This window comes from Microcaecilia unicolor, chromosome 1, assembly GCF_901765095.1.
Source record: "Microcaecilia unicolor chromosome 1, aMicUni1.1, whole genome shotgun sequence".
NCBI classification, from domain to species: Eukaryota; Metazoa; Chordata; class Amphibia; order Gymnophiona; family Siphonopidae; genus Microcaecilia; species Microcaecilia unicolor.
In genome coordinates, this window is record NC_044031.1 from 97,204,900 (window position 1) to 97,225,209 (window position 20,310).

General features: G+C 45.0%; 1 protein-coding gene across 3 annotated transcripts in view; it reads left to right on the forward strand.

Annotated features, from left to right (window-relative positions):
• The window catches only part of EPC1 (enhancer of polycomb homolog 1), a 396,583-nt gene that overhangs the window by 74,848 nt on the left and 301,425 nt on the right, over positions 1 to 20,310 (forward strand). The window contains exon 1 of one of the 3 annotated variants that reach the window (XM_030199110.1): positions 12,389 to 12,818. The exons of the other annotated variants lie outside the window; for them this stretch is intronic. Coding sequence (XP_030054970.1) covers positions 12,666 to 12,818 — 153 coding nt within the window. The 5' untranslated portion in view covers positions 12,389 to 12,665. Of the gene's footprint in view, positions 1 to 12,388; positions 12,819 to 20,310 lie in introns of those variants that run through there. 3 annotated transcript variants of the gene reach the window in all.

Genomic DNA, 20,310 nt, shown 5'->3' on the forward strand with positions numbered 1-20,310 from the left:
TAGGGAGGAGTTTCCAGAATCCTTTGGGCAGTTGCACCTCCTGGATGTGCGCAGGGCTCTGTTGCAGTATCTGCAGATGTCAAATGCTTTCAGGACCTCTGATCACCTTTTTTGTATTGTTGTCAGGTCCTCGCAGAGGGTCTCCAGCGTCTAAAGCCACTATAGCCCATTGGCTTAAGGAAGCCATTTTTTTCTGCATATCTGCTATCTGGCCGGCCTCCGCCTGACGCCTTTAAGGCACATTCCACAAGAGCGATTTCCTCCTCTTGGGCTGAAACGGGAGCACTCTCTCTTCAAGAGATATGTAGTGCAGCTACTTGGGCTTCTAAGCTCTCTTTTGCCCGTCATTACAGGCTGGATGTGGCTGCCATGAGGGACGTTCTTTTTGGAGCACAATGCTTGCACGTGGTGTGGCTTGTTCCCGCCCTATCTTGGGATTGCTTTGATACATCCCATTCGTAATGAATTCATCTGCTGCTGATGACAAGGAAGGGAAAATTAGGTTCTTACCTTGGTAGTTTTCTTTCCTTTAGTCACAGCAGATGAATCCATGATCCCTCCCTGATTGACTCTGTTTTGTGTTCAGTTTTTCCTGCAGACATGTTCCGTCATTGGGAGAAGTTGGAAAACAGTCTTCAGGATTTCTGTTCTTCTATAGGCGGTTGAGTTCGTCCCTCCTTTGTGTTATTGCTCCTGTTCTGGGGCGTTCGTTCGCTGTGAGGAAAGTTCATGTTATGCTACTTTGTGGTTTAACACTGCTTTGGAAGCTTCGAAATACTGAGAGGCAGATGGAACTAGCCGTCCTAAGAGGCACTGTGGTTTTCAGTGTTCTCTATCTTCCCCTGCTGGTAGGTGGACACAACCCATTCGTAATGGGTTCATCTGTGACTAAAGGAACGAAAACTAACAAGGTAAGAACCTAATTTTCCCTTTGGGGTGGGAGGGGGATAGTAACCACTGGGGGAGTATGGGGATGTGATCCCCGAGTCCCTTCAGCGGTCATCTGGTCATTTGGGGCACCTCTTGTGTGGAGTAGAGGAGTACTCTGCTGGTTAGTGCAGTAGACTTTGATCCTGGGGAAGTGGGTTCAATTCCCACTGCAGCTATTCGCTATAAAAACAGGTCTAGCTCAAAACATCTAAGTTTTAGTCTTTGACATCTTTGTTTTGTTCCATTATTGCTGTAAGATGTCCATGTCTTAGGAACGCCCAAGTCCCGCCTTCAGCACGCCCCCTTGAGATTTGGACATCCTTCTGACAGACTTCAGAGAAAGCCGTCCAAAAAGAGGTTTCGATAATACTGATTTGGACGTTTCTGTGAGATAGACGTCCAAATGCTGACTTATGCCACTTGTTGGACGTCTGTCTCTTTTGAAAATGAGCCTGACAGTCTATTAGTCAGCAGATACAATGCAACCAAAATGATTAGATTAAATCACCAGCACAGGAGGTTCAAAACACAATTCTTATATTAAAACATCTTTTAAAGAATTTCAGCATGAAAATATAAAAACACAAGACAAACCAGAGAACAAAAAAAAAAACTGCCAACACATCACCAAATCTGATGGATTTAGTGAAGGGAAATCTTGCCTCACCAATCTATTAAATTTCTTTGAAGGGGTGAACAAATATGTGGATAAAGGTGAGCCGGTTGATATTGTGTATCTGGATTTTCAAAAGGTGTTTGGCAAAGTACCTCATGAAAGACTCCAGAGGAAATTGGAGAGTCATGGGATAGGAGGTAGTGGTTAAAAGATAGAAAACAGAGAGTAGGGTTAAATGGTCAGTATTCTCAATGGAGAAGGGTAGATAGTGGGTTCCCCAGGGGTCTGTGGTGGGACCGCTGCTTTTCAACATATTTATAAATGATCTAGGGATGGGAATAACTAGTGAGGTAATCAAATTTGCTGATGACACAAAGTTATTCAAAGTTGTTAAATCGCGAGAGGATTGTGAAAAATTACAAGAGGAACTTAACGAGACTGAGAGACTGGGCATCTAAATGGCAGATGACGTTTAATGTGAGGAAGTGCAAAGTGATGCACGTGGGAAAGAGGAACCCAAATTATAGCTACGTCATGCAAGGTTCCACGTTAGGAGTCACCGACCAAGAAAGGGATCTAAGTGTTGAAACCTTCTGCTAGCGTGCTGCTGCAGCTAAGAAAGCAAATAGAATGTTAGGTATTGTTAGGAAAGGAATGGAAAACAAAAATGAGGACGTTATAATGCCTTTGTATCGGTCCATGGTGCGACCGCACCTCGAATATGGTGTTCAATTCTGGTCGCTATATGTCAAAAAAGATATAGTGGAATTAGAAAAGGTGCAGAGAAGGGCGACGAAAATGATAAAGGGGGTGGGACGAATTCCCTATGAGGAAATGCTAAAGCGGCTAGAGCTCTTCAGCTTGGAGAAAAGGCAGCTGAGGGGAGATATGATAGAGGTCTATAAAATAATGAGTGGAGTTGAATGGGTAGACGTGAAGCGTCTGTTTACGCTTTTCAAAAATACTAGGTCTAGGGGGTATGAGAGGAAGCTACAAAGTAGTAAATTTAAAACATATGGGAGAAAATATTTCTTTACTCAATGTGTAATTAAACTCTGGAATTCATTGCCAGAGAATGTGGTAAAGGCGGTTAGCTTAGCAGAGTTTAAAAAAGATTGGGATGGCTTCCTAAAGGAAAAGTCCAGAGCCCATTATTAAATTGGACTTTGGGAAAATTCATAATTTTTAGGATAAGCAGTATAAAATATTTTGTACTTTTTCGGGATCTTGCCAGGTATTTGTGACCTGGATTGGCCACTGTTGGAAACAGGATGCTGGGCTTGATAGACCTTTGGTCTGTTCCATTATGGCAATACTTATGTACTTATAAACTATATGCCACAGTGAAAGAAATTTCTAGAAGAGATGAGGAAAAAAAGTTGTTGAAATATATCAGGTCTGGAACCTTCAACAAATCCCAGTGAGAGCCAATATCTCCAAATGGAGAAGATTTGGAACAGTGGTGAATCTTCCCAGAAGTGGCTGGCTTGCCAAAATAACTCCAAGGGCACAGTGACAACTCATCCAGGAAGGGAAGAGAAATGGGACTTGATATACCACCTCTCTGTGGTTTTTGCAACAACATTCAAAGTGGTTTACATATTATATACAGGTACTTATTTGTACCTGGGGCAATGGAGGGTTAAGTGACTTGCCCAGAGTCATAAGAAGCTGCAGTGGGAATTGAAGTCCACTGCACTAACCACTAGGTTACTCCTCCACTCCAAAAGTAACAAAACATCCCAAAAAAACATCCAACCCTCTCTAGCCCTTTCTATTTGACTCCACAATATAAAAAGAGACTGGGCTAAAACGGGATTCATGAGAGAGTAGCAAGGTGGAAATTGCTGATATCCAAGAGGGAAAGAGAATGGGACTTGATATACCTCCTTTCTGTGGTTTTTGCAACTACATTGAAAGTGGTTTACATGGTCTATACAGGTACTTATTTGTACTTGGGGCAATGGAGGGTTAGGTGACATACTTTGTGTTTAGCTTTGGAGGCCATGTCTTGCTAAAGATGTAAAAAGACTGGAAGCAGTGCAAGAAAAGTTACAAAAATGGTATGGGATTTGCGTTGCAAACCGTACGAGAGACTTCCCAACCAAAATATGAATACTTTAGAGGAAAGGAGAAACAGGGGTGACATGATACAGACATTCAAATATTTGAAAAGTATTAATCCGCAAACGAACCTTTTCCGGAGACGGGAAGGTGGTAGAACTAGAGGATATGAATTGAGGTTGAAGGGGGGTAGACTCAGGAGTAAGGTCAGGAAGTATTTTTTCACGGAAAGGGTGGTAGATATGTGGAATGCCCTCCTGCGGGAGGTGGTGGAGATGAAAACGGTAATGGAATTCAAACATGTATGCGTGGGGTAAACACAAAGGAATCCTATTTAGAAGGAATGGATCTATGGCATCTTAGCGGAGATTGGGTGGCAACGCTGGTAATTGGAGAGTAAAACCAGTGCAGGCTGGACTTCTACGATCCGCGCCCTGATCATGGCTGAAAGATATGAATGGGCTGGAATGTAAATTTTAAGGGGCTTCAACGCTAGCTTCAGAACTTTTAGTAGAGGAACAGTGTTGGGCAGACTTTTACGGTCTGTGCCCTGATAAAGGCAGGGGCAAATCAAACTTGGGTATACATATAAAGTATCACATACCATGTAAAATGAGTTTATCTTGTTGGGCAGACTGGATAGACTGTTCAGGTCTTTATCTGCCGTCATTTACTATGTTACCCAGAGTCACAAAGAGCTGCAGTGGGAATTGAACCCAGTTCCCCAGGATCAAAGTTTCTGCACTAACCACTAGGCTACTCCTCCAATATCAGTGTTTCTCACATTTGCAAAAATACACCTGGCCTATTGGGATAATGTTCTAGGGACAGAAGAACCAAAAGTGGAACTCTTTGGACAACACAGCTCCCATTATGTTTGGTATAAAGAAATACGCCATTCTACAGTAAGAACATTATATCACACAGTCAGACATGGTGGTGGTAATGTGATGGTGTGGGGATGCTTTGCTGCCTGAGGACCTGGAAAATGTGCCATTATTGAAAGAACCATATTCTCCATTGTGCCAGAAAATTCTTAAGGAAAATGTCCAAGTGGGTTATGCAACAGTACAATGATCTAATATGTAAAATTAGGTCTATATCTGAATGGCTGAGGAGAAACAAAATTAAAGTTTTGGATTGGCCAAGCCAAGCCCAAGAGAGAGGGGATGGGATTTGATACACTACCTTCCTGTGTTTACAATAAAAAAAAGTTTACATATTGTATACAGATGATTATTTTGTACCTTGGGCAATGGGGGGGTTAAGTGACTTGCCCAAAGTCACAAAGAGCTGCAGTGGGGATCAAACCCAGTTCCCCTGGTTCTCAAGCCATTGCCATTCTGATTTAAAACCAACGGAGATGCTGTGCCATGACCTGAATTGAGTAGTTCATGCACGAAGCCTAGAAATGTGTTTACATTAAAGCAGCTCTACAAAGAAGAGTGGGCTAAGATTTCTCAAAAGTACTGTGAAAAAAAATAAGATTTCAAGTTATAAGAAATTTTGGTTGCTATTATTGCTGTTAAAGGTGATACAACCAGTTATTAAGTTTAGGGGGCAGTTACTTTTTCACCTGGGCAATTATGAGTGTTAGATAACTTTACTGTTTAAAGAAATGATGTAATGTAAAAATGGTGTTATATGTTTACTCAGGTTCCCTTTCTCTAATATTACATATGAACATAAGCAGCATTGCCATACTGGGTCAGACCAAAGTCCCCTCAAGCCCAGTATCCTATTTCCAACGGTGGCCAATCTAAGTTACAAGTACCTGGCAAGATCAGAAAATAGTAAAAACAGATTATATGCTGCTTATCCCAGAAATAAGCAGTGGATTCTCCCAAGGCCATCTTAACAGTGGCTTATTCACTTTTCTTATAGGAAATGGTCCAAACCTTTTTTTAAACCTTGCTAAGCAAACTGCTTGTACCACATTCTCTGGCAATGATTTCTAACGTTTAATTACATGTTGAGTGAAGAAATAGTTTTTCCAATTTGTTTTAAATTTGATGAGAACCATTCAGTATGACATACATAAAATAATATAGGAAATCAGGATGGGGGAAATCTTCTTTCACATCACTGTATTGTTCCAAAAGAGTGATTAGGATTGTTTATCAAAATCAGGCGGGTAGGAGATAGGAATCTGAAAATTAATTGAAGGAGGTGTGCAAGGCTGAAGGCAGTCAGGACTGTATTGAGCTTTAATTATGGCCTGTGCTAATTGCCCCCCAGGTGTGCTCCCTAGCTCATAGAGGAAATATTTTCCTTGGAGCAAATGTTGTACCCCCTACATATCTAGGCTGTGCACACCCCATTGCTCACATGAAGAGAGATGATGGTGTGACTGGCACTAATCTTGGAACCTAGAGAGATAATGGAGTGCTAAGGAAGAGGGAGGGGGAATTAAGGGTGACCATTTGCCCTACATTTAAACAAAACATTTGTAATGTGTTTTGGGGTTTGTTTTGTGTTATTTGTTAGTTTGTTTTGTTTTTGGAAAAAAAAAAAACAGCACCAAGGGCTGTCAAGTATGGGATAGTCAAGAGTCCTTTATTGATAAATCTGACATGGGTCTTGTTTGGGTGTAATTACACCTGCATCAGGGGTTGAATCAATTATATTTGGGCTCTTGAAAATATATCATGTTTAGACATGTTTGAGCATTTGAATTAGATGGTAGATATTTATTACTTTGATTATGTATGTTTTAAACTTGTGTAATGCTCCTTTTCTGGGTCGTCCTGGATTCGGGGTCCAGCCTCCCTAAGGCAGTCTCTGTTGGTCCCTTACTCATTTGCTGCTCAGTGCTTCCACCTTGAGAAGAAACATTAGTGAGTGGGATTACCCTTCTCTCCCCAGGAAAAATCCCAAAAAGGAGAACTGTGCACAGAGCTGGTAATAAATTAAACAGGTTTTATTGAACAATATACCCATATATATATTCAGCTATTATGCACAAACACCAATAGCCTGGGCATTTAACCTCTTAAACCAAATGCACTCTAGTATAAATAGTTTATCATTGACTCAGTCTTTCACATACTGTTCAGACCCTGTCAATCTTGCTTGCCAAAGTAGTAGCTGTAAGCTCTTCCCTGCAGTTCAGTTAAATGAGTGTGTGGGTGTGGCTGAGTGGCTTAGGTCCATCTTCTCAGATTGTATCTCTCCTGCAGAAGACTTCTTGGGCTAGTGTGCTGGTTCCTAGGCTGACTAAGCCTGTCCCTTTTGTGGCTTCCTGGAGGCTGCCCCTGGGTTCTGGGGACCAGTTGTCCTCCAAGAGCTGTCCTTCTCCGCTGGGCTTCTAGGACTGGCCACAGCTAGAGAGTCTTCCCCCTTGCTGGGCCCCTAGTGCCAGTCGCACCCTGGAAGCCTTCACCCTCACTGGGTCTCTCTTCAAGAGAAGCCTTTGAGGTTCCTCCCTGCTGGGGTTCAGAGTTACCAGCCCTTAACAGGGTTCTGCGAGAGAAGCCTCTGAGGTTCCTCCCTGCTGGGATTCAGAGTTACCAGCCCTTAATAGGACTCTGTACCTGCCATTTCCAGGGTTCCCCCCTAGAGGGCTACCTTTGCTGTTCTCAGCTCTAGGCACCGATAGTACAGCCGTAGGCCATTTTCTTCCGCCTTGAGCTGTGGCTGTTCTCAAGGGCTGTTGCTCCTTTTTCTGCTTTGAGCTGCTCTGCTCTTCTTGTCTTTAAGAGAATCTCTAAGGGTATTCTGCCTGCTTTGGTTCAGAGTTTCCAGCTCTTCATAAAACTCTATAGCCCACCAGTAGCAGGATTTTCTTACTAGAGGGCTATCTTCCTCCATTCTAGCTATAACCATCAAGGTAAAATTATGTATCATACCTGATAATTTTCTTTCCATTAATCATAGCTGATCAATCCATAGACTGGTGGGTTGTGTCCATCTACCAGCAGGTGGAGTATGTTTTCTATCTCCACCTGCTGGTAGATGGACACAACCCACCAGTCTATGGATTGATCAGCATGATGATATGGAATGGTAGTTCAGCATGAGATAAATACCTGCCATAGGTGGGTATTCCCTACCAGTAGAAGGAATTTCTTAGTAGAGGGCTATCTTCCATTCTAGCTACAGCCATCAGTATTAGTTCAGTATGAGATAAATACGGGACACAGGCTAATCCACTCTCAGTGAATTATTAAATATGACCAAAACCGAGCTTCTCATTTTCCCCCCCAAACCCACCTCCCCGCTCCCCCCGTTTTCTATTTCTGTTGATGGCTTTCTCATTCTCCCTGTCTCCTCAGCTCGAAACCTTGGGGTCATCTTTGACTCTTCTCTCTCCTTCTCTGCTCATATCCAGCAGATTGCCAAGACCTGTCATTTCTTTCTTTACAACATCCGTAAAATCCGCCCCTTTCTTTCCGAGCACTCTACCAAAACCCTCATCCACACCCTTGTCACCTCTCGTTTAGACTACTGCAATCTGCTTCTTGCTGGCCTCCCACTTAGTCACCTCTCCCCTCTCCAGTCGGTTCAAAACTCTGCTGCCCGTCTCATCTTCCGCCAGGGTCGCTTTACTCATACTACCCCTCTCCTCAAGACCCTTCACTGGCTCCCTATCCGTTTTCGCATCCTGTTCAAACTTCTTCTACTAACCTATAAATGTATTCACTCTGCTGCTCCCCAGTATCTCTCCACACTCGTCCTTCCCTACACCCCTTCCCGTGCACTCCGCTCCATGGATAAATCCTTCTTATCTGTTCCCTTCTCCACTACTGCCAACTCCAGACTTCGCGCCTTCTGTCTCGCTGCACCCTACGCCTGGAATAAACTTCCTGAGCCCCTACGTCTTGCCCCATCCTTGGCCACCTTTAAATCTAGACTGAAAGCCCACCTCTTTAACATTGCTTTTGACTCGTAACCACTTGTAACCACTCGCCTCCACCTACCCTCCTCTCTTCCTTCCCGTCCACATTAATTGATTTGATTTGCTTACTTTATTTATTTTTTGTCTATTAGATTGTAAGCTCTTTGAGCAGGGACTGTCTTTCTTCTATGTTTGTGCAGCGCTGCGTATGCCTTGTAGCACTATAGAAATGCTAAATAGTAGTAGTAGTGAATTCCCAACATGCCACCAATCTGCCTCTCCATAAGTGTGGCAATACTTATATACTTTTCCATTAAACTCATGGGGAGTAGGTTTTCAGTTCCCTCATTTTGATTTAGCTCTCTCAATACAGTTTGTAGGTATGGTCTGACCCATAATTTTATTTCCTTGAGTGACTTAATCCCCTCAACGTTTGTGTGGAATTCTATCCAGCTGTCTGTCTGTCCTCATTTGTATGCAGGTAGAGCTATGGGACCATCCACCTTACTAGAAAATGTAACAAAGTTCAGCATGTTCCTGGACAGCTGTAGTAAGGCAAGCAAACTGTTCATTCACCTTAGAAAGAATAAACCGGTTAGCATTTTAAAAGCACTTTACTAGGTGCTCTCCTCTTCTTATTAAATCCCACCCACAGCGGGGCTTTCACCTGTAATCCGCCAGGAACTGAGTATGGTGCAGAACATAAATATATAAATAAAAACAACCCCCCCACTCCCGTGTTTCCCTTCTCTGTACTTGAGCCAATTGCTGCTCATGCATCAAGAGAAAGGAGGATATTTTAGCAATGAGCTGGAGCTTACTGCTGTGGTGTGTAGAATCCTACCAGCCAGCAAACCTCTTGGCATTCTGCCCAGTCTCGTACACTGCAGCCAAGCAGCAGAGGCAATGGCCAGTAAGCCTCCTTTATGCTCAGTGCAACCCAATTTTTGCACAGCCTTGCTGTGGTGCAATTTTTTTCCTTATGGTGCACATTTTTAATACAGCAGAATTTGCATACTCAGGGCAAGATGCACTAAACTTTAACGGCCCCTTTACATCCCTTTAACGAACAAGTTTTAAACCGTGACATGCATTAAAGGCCTTTTTCCGACGACGGTAGCAGCTAACGAAAACGGAATGCATATGAGCAAATTGTGTAGAAACCCTATTGAAATGAGATCCATCAAAGTTTACTGCTTGCCCTAATGCAGGAAAGCTAAGGAGAGGTCTGTACCTTTCATTAGGGCTGCCCGGCTTCCAAACTGTAATGTAAAAAAAAAAAATCGGGAGGGAGGGGGCAAAAACGCTAGTCAGGAGCGTCCTTGCCCCCCCCCCGCCCGAGGTCGCCGCTGCTCCCCGCGCATTAAAAAGCACAAAACTTTATCAGCCCCCGGCCCCCCTCTCTCCCTCCCTTTCTCCCACAGCTCCGCCATCCTCTGCCCCTCCGCCCGAGCTCAGCACTGCTTCCCGCTTCCCCCTGCAGCATAGAAATCCAAACTTTAGCAGCCCCGGCACCCCTCCCTTCCTTTATTTCGCCCACAGCTCCGACTCCCGCCATCCTCCGCCCCCCCTGAGGTCATCGCCACTGCTCCCCCCCCACGGCCCCCCCTCCACCTTACCGGGCCCGCACAGCGCCTCTCACCTCTGGGGGGGGGGGGGCAAGGCAGGACACTCCTGACAAGCGCCTTTGCCCCCTCCCAAAACACACGTGTTTGTGGGTTTTTTTGTTGTTGTTTTGACATTTGTGGCATGCGCAGAGCAGCCAGCATAACACTTGGCTGCTCTGCGCATGCTTTAGGGGTCGATTACCGATGGGGATTACACCGGTTTGATGCATTGTACTTTACAATACCACACCGAACATGTGCGACTTGTTTTTTTGGTGCATTCTTAGTTTTTTTCAAATTCGTTAGGGACTTTTACTTTTTAGATGTTTTAACCGTTTGGTTGATGTATCTGGCCCTCATTGTTTATTGTTATCGATGTGGTAAATTTTTGAGGGAAGCTCAGGGTTATCATATGTCCAGTTTTACCCAGACATGTCACACTGTGGGATGTCTGGGTGGGTTTTTCCAGCCTGCCCATTTGTCCAGGTTTGCAGACAAATGGGCAGGCTGGAATCTCCTGCCTGGACATCCCAGTGTCCTCAAAAAGAGGACAAGTCTCCTACTTCCTACCTGTGTCACTTCAAAATGGCTGCCTCAACTTCCAGAAATCTTGTGAGGTTACCACTTGAAGTGTCAGCAGCAATTTGAAAGTGGCTCTGGCATCACAGGGCAGGAAAGTTTGGGTCCTTTCCTGCACGAAGCAGCCACTAGACCAGGGGCGTATCTGGACTCCGGCGGTAGGGGGGGCCAGAGCCAGAGGGAGGGGGCACATTTTAGCCCCCCCCCCGCCGCCGCCGCCGAGCCCCCACCGCCACCAATGACTCTCTCTACCCCCCTCCCGCAGCCAACCCTCCCCCGCTGCCGTTCTTACTTTTGCTGGCGGGGGACCCCAACCCCCCGCCAGCCGAGGTCTGCTTCCACCTGCCGCTGCCGTAAAAACTTCTTCAGCCGGCGGGGGACCCCAAACCCCCGCCAGCCGCCCCGCGGTGTTTAAAATTCATCTTCGGCCTCCGTGGCCGTGCTGCTGTGATAGGCGCTGTTGAAATCCACTTCGGAGTCTGACGTCGCAGCACGTACAACGTACAACGACGTCAGACTCCGAAGTGGATTTCAACAGCGCCTATCACAGCAGCACGACCACGGAGGCCGAAGATGAATTTCAAACACCGCGGGGCGGCTGGCGGGGGTTTGGGGTCCCCCGCCAGCAAAAGTAAGAACGGCAGCGGGGGAGGGTGGATGGCGGTAGGGGGTTCCAGGGCAAAATCTGCGGGGGCCCAGGCCCCTGAGGCCCCACGCAGATACGCCCCTGCACTAGACCACCAGGCCATGATAAGGGAGGGGGGTGGGGATGTGGAATATGGGTAGAGAGTAAGGGGAGCTGTAAAAAAAAAAAAAAGGTGGGAAGAAGCCCTATCCTTTCCCCATTGTTACTTTCCATTGTTCTATTCCCAAATGATATCTTGACTTTGATTTTGTCTTCCCATAACTCTTCACAATGTAACCCATAACCGTATTGTGACAAATTGTATTTCCATCATTCACAATGTATTGTAAGCCACACTGAGCCTGCAAATAGGTGGGAAAATGTGGGATACAAATGCAATAAATAAATAAATAAAGATTTTGAGGGAGGGAAATATATAGAAGGGGTGGCTTTCTGGGGGGGGGGGGGGGTGGCTATGGCTTGTGTTATCCTTTTTTTTTTTGGTTTTTGTTTGGACAAATATGGTAACTCTAGGGCAGCTCATGTTAGAAGGCATGTTCTCAGCGGCCATAATGTATGGACGCCTGTTACAGCAGCAGGCTCCAGAAATCGTTGCTTCAGGTTCAAAATTTTCTGTCCTTAGTGGGCTTCTAGTATAACCTACTTTGTGTGTCTGAATAGATTTCCCCTTTTGAAAGTATACTTGAAAAATGTGACCTAAATCCTAACTTTCTTCCTTTTCTTACTGTTAAGTTGTCTATTTATATGTAAATTAATACACATATCCATGTGTGCTGCTCCTTACAGCAGCATCATTCTGTACAGTAGCTGACATATCCCCAATTCTGAAAGCAGAAATTTTGTTCATGCTCGTGCTCCAGCGCGCATAGTTGTTTACATCCTCGACAGCGCCGCATGCTTGCCTTATAGTAGCTACTGCCTCCTCCTTCCTTTTGGTTCTTCCCCTTGCCTGCCTGTGCCTATTCCAATCCCAACCGCATATGTACTGAGCTCTCAGCGTCCAGGGCCATGGAAGGCTTCCTTCTGAAGCCGCACTCGTGCCGGCGCGCCTGCTGTGTCTCGGTCGTGCCCGCGCACATGCGCGATGCACTATGGGAATGGCTGTGGAGCTCGGGTTGGCTGAAAGAGCGGACAGTAGAGTTTTAATGTCCGCCATGTTGGCTATGGCGTATTGAAGAGAGAGAGAGGGAGAGACGGGAGCGACTTAAAAAAAAAACACCTCAGAAACCGGCTGCAGAAAGCTAGAGCTTCTGGCTGCACACCAGCACGATATTGTATAAGCAGGAAGTTTTAGGAAAGTGGGGACTATAACAGATTTACCCATGAGAACGCTAGCCGGGACAGTTTTCATATTTAAAGATCGGATAGGTTTATTCTGAACCTACCATGAGTAAATTGTCTTTTCGGGCGCGGGCGCTGGACGCGTCCAAACCATTACCCGTCTTCCGCTGCGAGGATTTACCTGACTTGCACGAATATGCATCTATCAATCGTGCTGTACCTCAGATGCCGACGGGGATGGAAAAAGAAGAGGAGTCGGTACGTCTAAGTTATATATTTTTCTACCGTGCAGAGCAAGGCTGACTTCACTCCCTATGTACTCTGCGCAAGCTTCCACAAAATGGCCGCCATTTTTTTTTCCTCGCTTGGGCCGGACAGCCTGGGCTGTGCGAGTTAGGGGGGCCGCGTAGCCCGATTCTAGATGATGCATTCAGAAGGGCTACTCCTAGTAGTTAAGGACTGGGTGGCTCTGGGCGGTTGTATGCAGCTGTCGTGGAAATTTCGGTCCTGAAATGCACAAAAGGGGTCACGTGATGAGGCCGCTCGCCGCCATTTTTTTTCCGGATTGGATCCGCCGCTGCAGTACTCGCCGTCGTTGGCTAGGGGGCGCCGTAAAGTGAGTGGCCGCGCTCACGGGCACAGCTCGACGGCTGGAGCGAGCGCAAGGGGGTGGCTCTGCACGCTCTGGGAATCCCGGCGCGCCCCCTCCCTTTTTTAATGCATTTGATGCTTTTTGAAGTTGCTGTATATTGTGGGAGTGTATGCGTAAACTCAGAAGGGTGCTATAAATGTTTTAATCCTTGCATGCTACTAACCATGTTTTCGGATCCTCATAAATATGTTATCCTGAAGAATACAAATATCTCATGGGTAGTTCACGGTAGTAGAGGATCTCCCCCCCCCCCCCCCAAATAACTTTAGGACGTCCAGAAATGGTATCAAGCGTTTTAGTTCGCCTATATTTCATTTTGCAGTGCTTGAAGAAATTCTAGAAAAATAAAAATAGGGATTGTGCTACTATGGAAGCTATATATTTTATTGAAGAGTGACCATAAACATTCAATAAATGTATACGTGATTAAAAGTTTGTTCCAGTCCTTTTCATTGTACGGAGTAGGTGTATGAGCGTATGTACCGGCTCATAGTCTTTTCAGGTGGACTATCCGGGCTTTATACAACTTGTTAGAAGTGTCTCCCCTTGTTCTTTTGGGGGGGGGAGGGGCTAAATCGCGGTATATATATATAGCAGTCCGGGCAGAACGCAGGTTTCCTGAGAATGAATGAATGAAATTTATTTATTTGTGGGTACGCGCTACCGTGACTATCACTCTGGCTAGCACGAATGCTTCTTACTTGGTTAAACGCTCATTTAAAGCACTGGCCAGTACTAGTTTTCTTATTCACTTTTGTTGGGGAATGTGCATTTGGGGCGTACACAGTAAAAGTAAAACAGTTGAACAATTACGGTATAATTCAGTTGATAAATATGTAAAAAGTTGTTTCAGAGACAGACGGTTAAGCATTTTATGTTTAATATTGTATACTGTTTTCACAGCATAACCTGTATTGGTAAGCAATTGGAGTTGCATTTTTATATTTTGTAAGATGTGCCTTTTTCATGAGTTCTTGTAGTATAGCAGTTCGTGTTCTTTGGACACTTTTACTTGAACTATTTTTCATAGCAAAACCTAATTTGGGGCTCTGTTTACTAAGCCACGTTGTAGGTTCAAATGTTTTAGCGTGCGCTGATGATAGACACCCATTATTCCCATGGATGTCTATCATTAGTGCATGCTGAAGAGTTTGCTTGCCAACAGCATGGCCTAGTAAACAGGGCCCTTGATTAGTTTATAAAAGCATGTGCCTTTATAAAACAAAACACCCAGAAGCAACACAAGCTGACACACTCGTTTACACTTACTTTGAAATTGGTAAGCATGTACATTGTCCCTACCTACATATCTTGGAGTGCCTACATGTGGAATATGTGTAAATATGCGTTATAGTTCTATAGAAGGCTTTTCCTGTGTGTTAATGCTTTACATGCTACATCATAAGGTGCATATTATGCCATGATGCCTACCTACTGTTTGAATATTTGTACTGCTGGAGTTGTATATTGCCTATGCCTGGCTTATTGCTGTACACTGCCTTGCGAGTTCCTTGAAAAAAAAGGAGTAAATAAATTCTCATAATTTACTAGTGTTTTGCTTTTTTTAATGTACAGTTGCTATATTTGTATACTAATAGAAATTCATTTTAGTCACAATTGCAGTCCTAACTAGCATTCTTAATTTAGGGCATTTGTATCCCACATTTTCCCACCTTTTTGCAGGCTCAATGTGGCTTACAATCAACAAGAATGGTGGAAATAAGTTAGAATTAGACAGTGTTACAGTAGGATCTTGGGTAACAAGATAATGAAAAAAAGAACATGATTGTGGTATAGCAAGCAAATATTGTAAGACATTTCTGATTATATGTGGAGGAGTTGTGTATAATCACATTAGTTGATCTTTGTAGTATGCCTTGTTAAATAGATGGGTCTTCAGTAGTTTGCGGATGTTCGTTAATTCGTAGATCGTTTTTAAATTCCTCGGCAATGCATTCCATAACATATCATAGTAACATAGTAAGTGACAGCAGAAAAAGACCTGTACGGTCAATTCAGTCTGCCCAACAAGATAAACTCATATGTGCTACTTTGTGTACTGTGTGCTCAAGTAGGTAAAGTTTGACGCGTGCATTAGTTTGTATTTCAGACCTTGGCAATTAGGGGAGTGCAGGTTGAGGAATTTCCGGGATGATTTTTTGGCATTCCTGGGTGGTAGGTCTATCACGGTGATGGCGAACCTATGGCACATGTGCCGTCGCTGGTCCGCCCACGCTCCTTCCCTCCGAACACCAGGCAGTTCGCCGCCGCCCGCCCTCCCTCCAACCCAACAAGCATCAGGCCGCCCTCATAGGCGGGACCAGAGCTTGAGAGACAGAAAGGCCGAAGGTGCGCCGATCGAAGAACATGCGCTTCACTGCCGCTGCACGCTGCCTTAATCCCGAGGAGGATGGTACGCTTTTTAAATTTCACAGGAGGAGGGGGGGTTCCTGGTGCTGGGAGGGAGGACGGCCTGATGCTTGTTGGGTTGGAGGGAGGGAGGGCGGGAGGCAGGCCTGGTGCTGGGTGGGTGGGAGGGAGGCTTGGTGTTGTGTGCTGCTGGGTGGGAGGGAGGGAGGCAGGCCTGGTGCTGGGTGCTGGGAGGGAGGGCTGTCTGGTGGTGGGTGGGAGCGAGGGTGGCCTGGTGCTGTGTGGGAGGGCGGCAGGCCTGTTGGTGGGAGGGAGGGAGGGCGGCAGGCCTGGTGCTGGGTGGGAGGGAGGCCTGATGTTGGGTGCTGGGTGGGAGGGAGGCAGGTGCTGGGAGGGAGGGAGGCCTGCTACTGGGTGCTGGCTGGGAGGGAGGCCTGATGTTGGGTGGGAGGGCAGCAGGCCTGGTGCTGGGTGGGAGGGATGCAGGCCTGATACTGGGTGCTGGGAGGGAGGGCAGGGGGAGAGGAGGGTGGCTGGACATGGGTGGCTGGAGGGCAAGAAATGAAGAAGAAAGGAGGGAAGTAAAGAAATAAATGGAAAGGAAGCCCTGGAAACGGAGTTAAGAGAACAGATAGCAGCAGAATCAGAGACTGGATCAGTATGGATAGAAAAACAAAATCACCAGACAAAGGTAGAAAAAAATCATTTTATTTTCATTTTAGTGTTTGAAATATGTCCAATTTGAGAATTTACATCTGCTGTCTTATTTTGCACTGGGTATACTGGAGCTGTAACAGCTTACAGAAATGATTTATAATGAAAAAAAATCATCTTATTTTTTCCTCCTATACTAGTATAATATTTTCAACGTCTGTTTATATGCGCCATGGCATTATATGCGGAGACCCAGGCAAAGGTATCGGCCTGCTTATCCGACATTGCTGCCTGGATGTCCAACCGCCACCTGAAACTGAACATGTTCAAGACCGAGCTTATCGTCTTTCCACCAAAACCCACTTCTCCTCTTCCTCCACTTTCTATCTCAGTTGAGGAGTGTGGTAACCGTGTTAGTCCACTCTTAAGGTTATCAATAGAAATCAAACAAAATAAAACATGGAAAAGAAAATAAGATGATACCTTTTTTATTGGACATAACTTAATACATTTCTTGATTAACTTTCGAAGGTTGCCCTTCTTCCTCAGATCGGAAATAAGCAAATGTGCTAGCTGACAGTGTATATAAGTGAAAACATTCAAGCATTACTATGACAGTCTGACAGGGTGGGAGGAGGAGGGTGGGTAGGAAGTATGCATGGGGACATCAAAGCATATCATTGATATTCTAACAGGATGGGTGTGGATAGGTGAGGGGAGGGTGATCAACAGAGACATACAGCTTTATGGTTTATAATGGGCTAGGAACCCCAGATCCTTGTTAAGTCCTTTCTGTTGGCTGTTAAAATATTCAATCATTCTGACTTCAAAGGTCTTACGTTCTTGTATGGTTTTAAAGTTACCTTTCAGGACCAGGACACTGTACCAGTGACTTCACAGTGAGAATCCTCAAAGGTAACTTTAAAACCATACAAGAACGTAAGACCTTTGAAGTCAGAATGGCCTTTCTTGTTAGCTGTTGTGTATGTTGTGGAAGATTCAAAACATGGTGCAAATGAGGATAAAATTGTCATTAAAAAATAATAATATATAGTTTACAAGTTTAGAAATGAGAACTAGGAATGAAGCTTGCTACTTGCAGCTCCTTGTGACTCTGGGCAAGTCACTTAACCCTACATTGCCCCTGGTACAAAATAAGTACCTGAATATATGTAAACCACTTTGAATGTAGTTGTAAAAACCTCAGGTGGTATATCAAGTCCCATTTCCCTTTCCCTTAATTTTGCAGTGCCTAATAGGGCATTTTATTTTTTATTTATTTATTTATTTTTTTTTATTTATCTTTTTATTAGAGTTAACAGTTTTCAGAGCATACATTAACGCATATTGACAATAGATGCCATACATTATGCAGTACAAACCCCCCCCCCCCTGAACTCCCCCCTCCCACCCCTCTCAGGAACACATCATCAAAGGATTACACATTGTTTTGCCACAAGAATCACCGAATATACTCCTCATCCTGTAAGCCCTCGCCACTCTACATAAGTGGACCAGGTTTTAAGAAATCTCACCATTCCTCCTCTTCGCATGGCAGTTAATTTATCCATCATACAGCAGTAGTCCACCTTGGTAAGTACTTGGTCCACAGTGGGTAGTGTTTGTTGTTTCCAATACTTTGCAATTAAGGTCCTGGCTGCTGTAACAATGTATCGTAAAAGTGCAGAGCAGGAGCCTTTGCTCTCTTTTGCAACTAAATTCAACAGACATAAGTCAGCATCAAACTTTATCACCAGCCCCATCCCGCTCTGCAATCTGGACTGTAAGTTCTGCCAGAACTGCTGTATCATTGGACACTCCCACCAGGTATGCCAAAATGTACCTTCTGCCCCGCACCTACGCCAGCAGACTGCCGATCCATTTTTAAAAATGCGGAAAAGTCGGCTCGGGGTCATATACCATTGATACAACATCTTATACCCATTTTCCAATAAAGGAGTAGCTACTGAAAATGCCAGTAAACGTTTAAATATTCTTTTCCAAACCAGTGGATCATATGTGGCACCCAGTGTCGTCTCCCATTTCTTAATGTATTTGCCCAGTGGTTGGGTCTTATGCAACATAGCTCTGTAAATGCGGGATATCCCCCCTTTACCTTCCCCTGATCTCATGGCTAACTCGAGCTCTGTGTCTGCAAGGGATAAGTCCTCTCTCGCTTTTCTCTGTATAAAGTCTCTAATCTGCATGTAATAGAAGTAATCTTTGTCCCCTAACCCAAATTCCTCCTGAAGTGTGTGAAATGAATGGCACTTCCCATCTTCCCATACTTGGCCCAGCAAGCGCAGCGAGGCTGCAGACCAATGTCTATATACCCCATCTGTCCGACCTGGAGTGAAGTCGGTTGCAAAGATGATAGGGGTCATCACATGATATTTACGCCCAGGGAACCAAGCCGCTCTACATCTAACCCATTCCCCCAGGATCACCCCCATCGGGCCCCGTATTCCCGAGATAAGGTCTAATAGGGCATTTTAAACAGTTGAAGGACGGTTGACCAGTGTAAACGTTGAGACAAAAATGAACTCACTAACTCCCTGGGGTCCTTTTATTAAGGTGTGCTAACAGATTTAGCACACACTAACTGATACCCATAGGAATATAGTGAGTATCTTATCATTTAGCCCAAGCTAAATCTATTAGTTCACCTTGTAGGAGTGGAACACCGGATACTACCCGAATACTACTGCCTACCAGAACAACCTCATGTTTTGTGCCTATTGATGGACTTATACTTATGTATTCTACCTCTGCTTGTGGCTTTTAGCCATACTTCATTACTGCACTGGACCTTTGTGCCTTACCCAGTTTTATTGTTTACTAATGTAAGACAGAATGCAGGGCTATTAGACATATAGCTTGTAACTGTAGTAGCAAGGCGTATACGAGATCAGCTTGCACGTAGGTGCCACATGAATAGGTGGCCTTGGAGGGTGCTAACACCCCCGCCCTGCATCTCTGAGCCGACGAGCCTTATCTCCTGTGCTAGAAAGGAGCATTGTGTGTATGTAGAATAAGCTGCTAAGTTTCGTTTCTCTTGCCAGTATCTTTTCAGTATTATGACGTGTGTACGTACTGAGAACTACAATTATGCACTGTAAGAACTACAACTGTTTACTGCGCATGCCAAATGTGACGTGTAAGGGGCCTAGTGCGCAGGCCCAGTAGGGAAGTATAAATGTAAGTGTCAGGTGATTTGCGACACACAGTGTCCTGAGACTACTCGGTACTGTTCACTTGCTAGCAATAAAGTTGCCTTGTTTGGAACCAAATTTGGCCTTTTGTCTTCTGATTTACTAGCCTGTTTCAACCTTATTAAGCGACCTCATAATTAACTGCAGGTGTTTTTTTTTTTTTTTTATGCAGTTTTGTAGCTTGAATTCTGTTCAAGAGAAACTGTCCCTATTTATGTGTAGAGTTGAGGGAAGATGATGATACAAAATAGAATTTAAGGCAGGGTTGTAAGATTTTACTTCAAGGATGTGTGTGTGCCCCTCTGAAGGGACACCACCTTGTCGGGGTGGAGGGGCTTCAGTGTTTCAATGACTCAGAGGGCTATGCTGTAGGGTTACCCATATCAGACAGGCCTCTGAGGAAAAACCAGACAGAGTGTCCCAAACTGGAGGATCCAAAATGGCGTTGAGGGAGGACGTACGTTAGTTGAGTTCCCGTTTTACGCCAGAATTCCTGAAGTAGGCGCGCTCCCCAGAGAATGGGGAAGAGAAAAAGTAAAGCCGTGGTGTTGTCCTCCTCGAAAACGGCTGGGGTTCCCACCACATCTCAGCCTATTTTGGAGAGATTCGGGGTCATAACGTCGGGGATATCGGTTCCTGCTTCGGGGAACAGCAAGGCTTTATTGCTGAATCTCAGTGGAGAGGGAGTGACTTTGAGTCCCCCTGTTTGCACGACCCCTCCAAGACCCGGAAACAGTAACGCTTCGCTATGGAGGTCGACAGTGGAAATGCCCGAAGTGGGTTAGGATTTTCACGCGACCCGAGGAGGTCCTGGCGCAGCATCGACTCCGGATAATAAACCAACTGGGGGATTGGAGAGTGA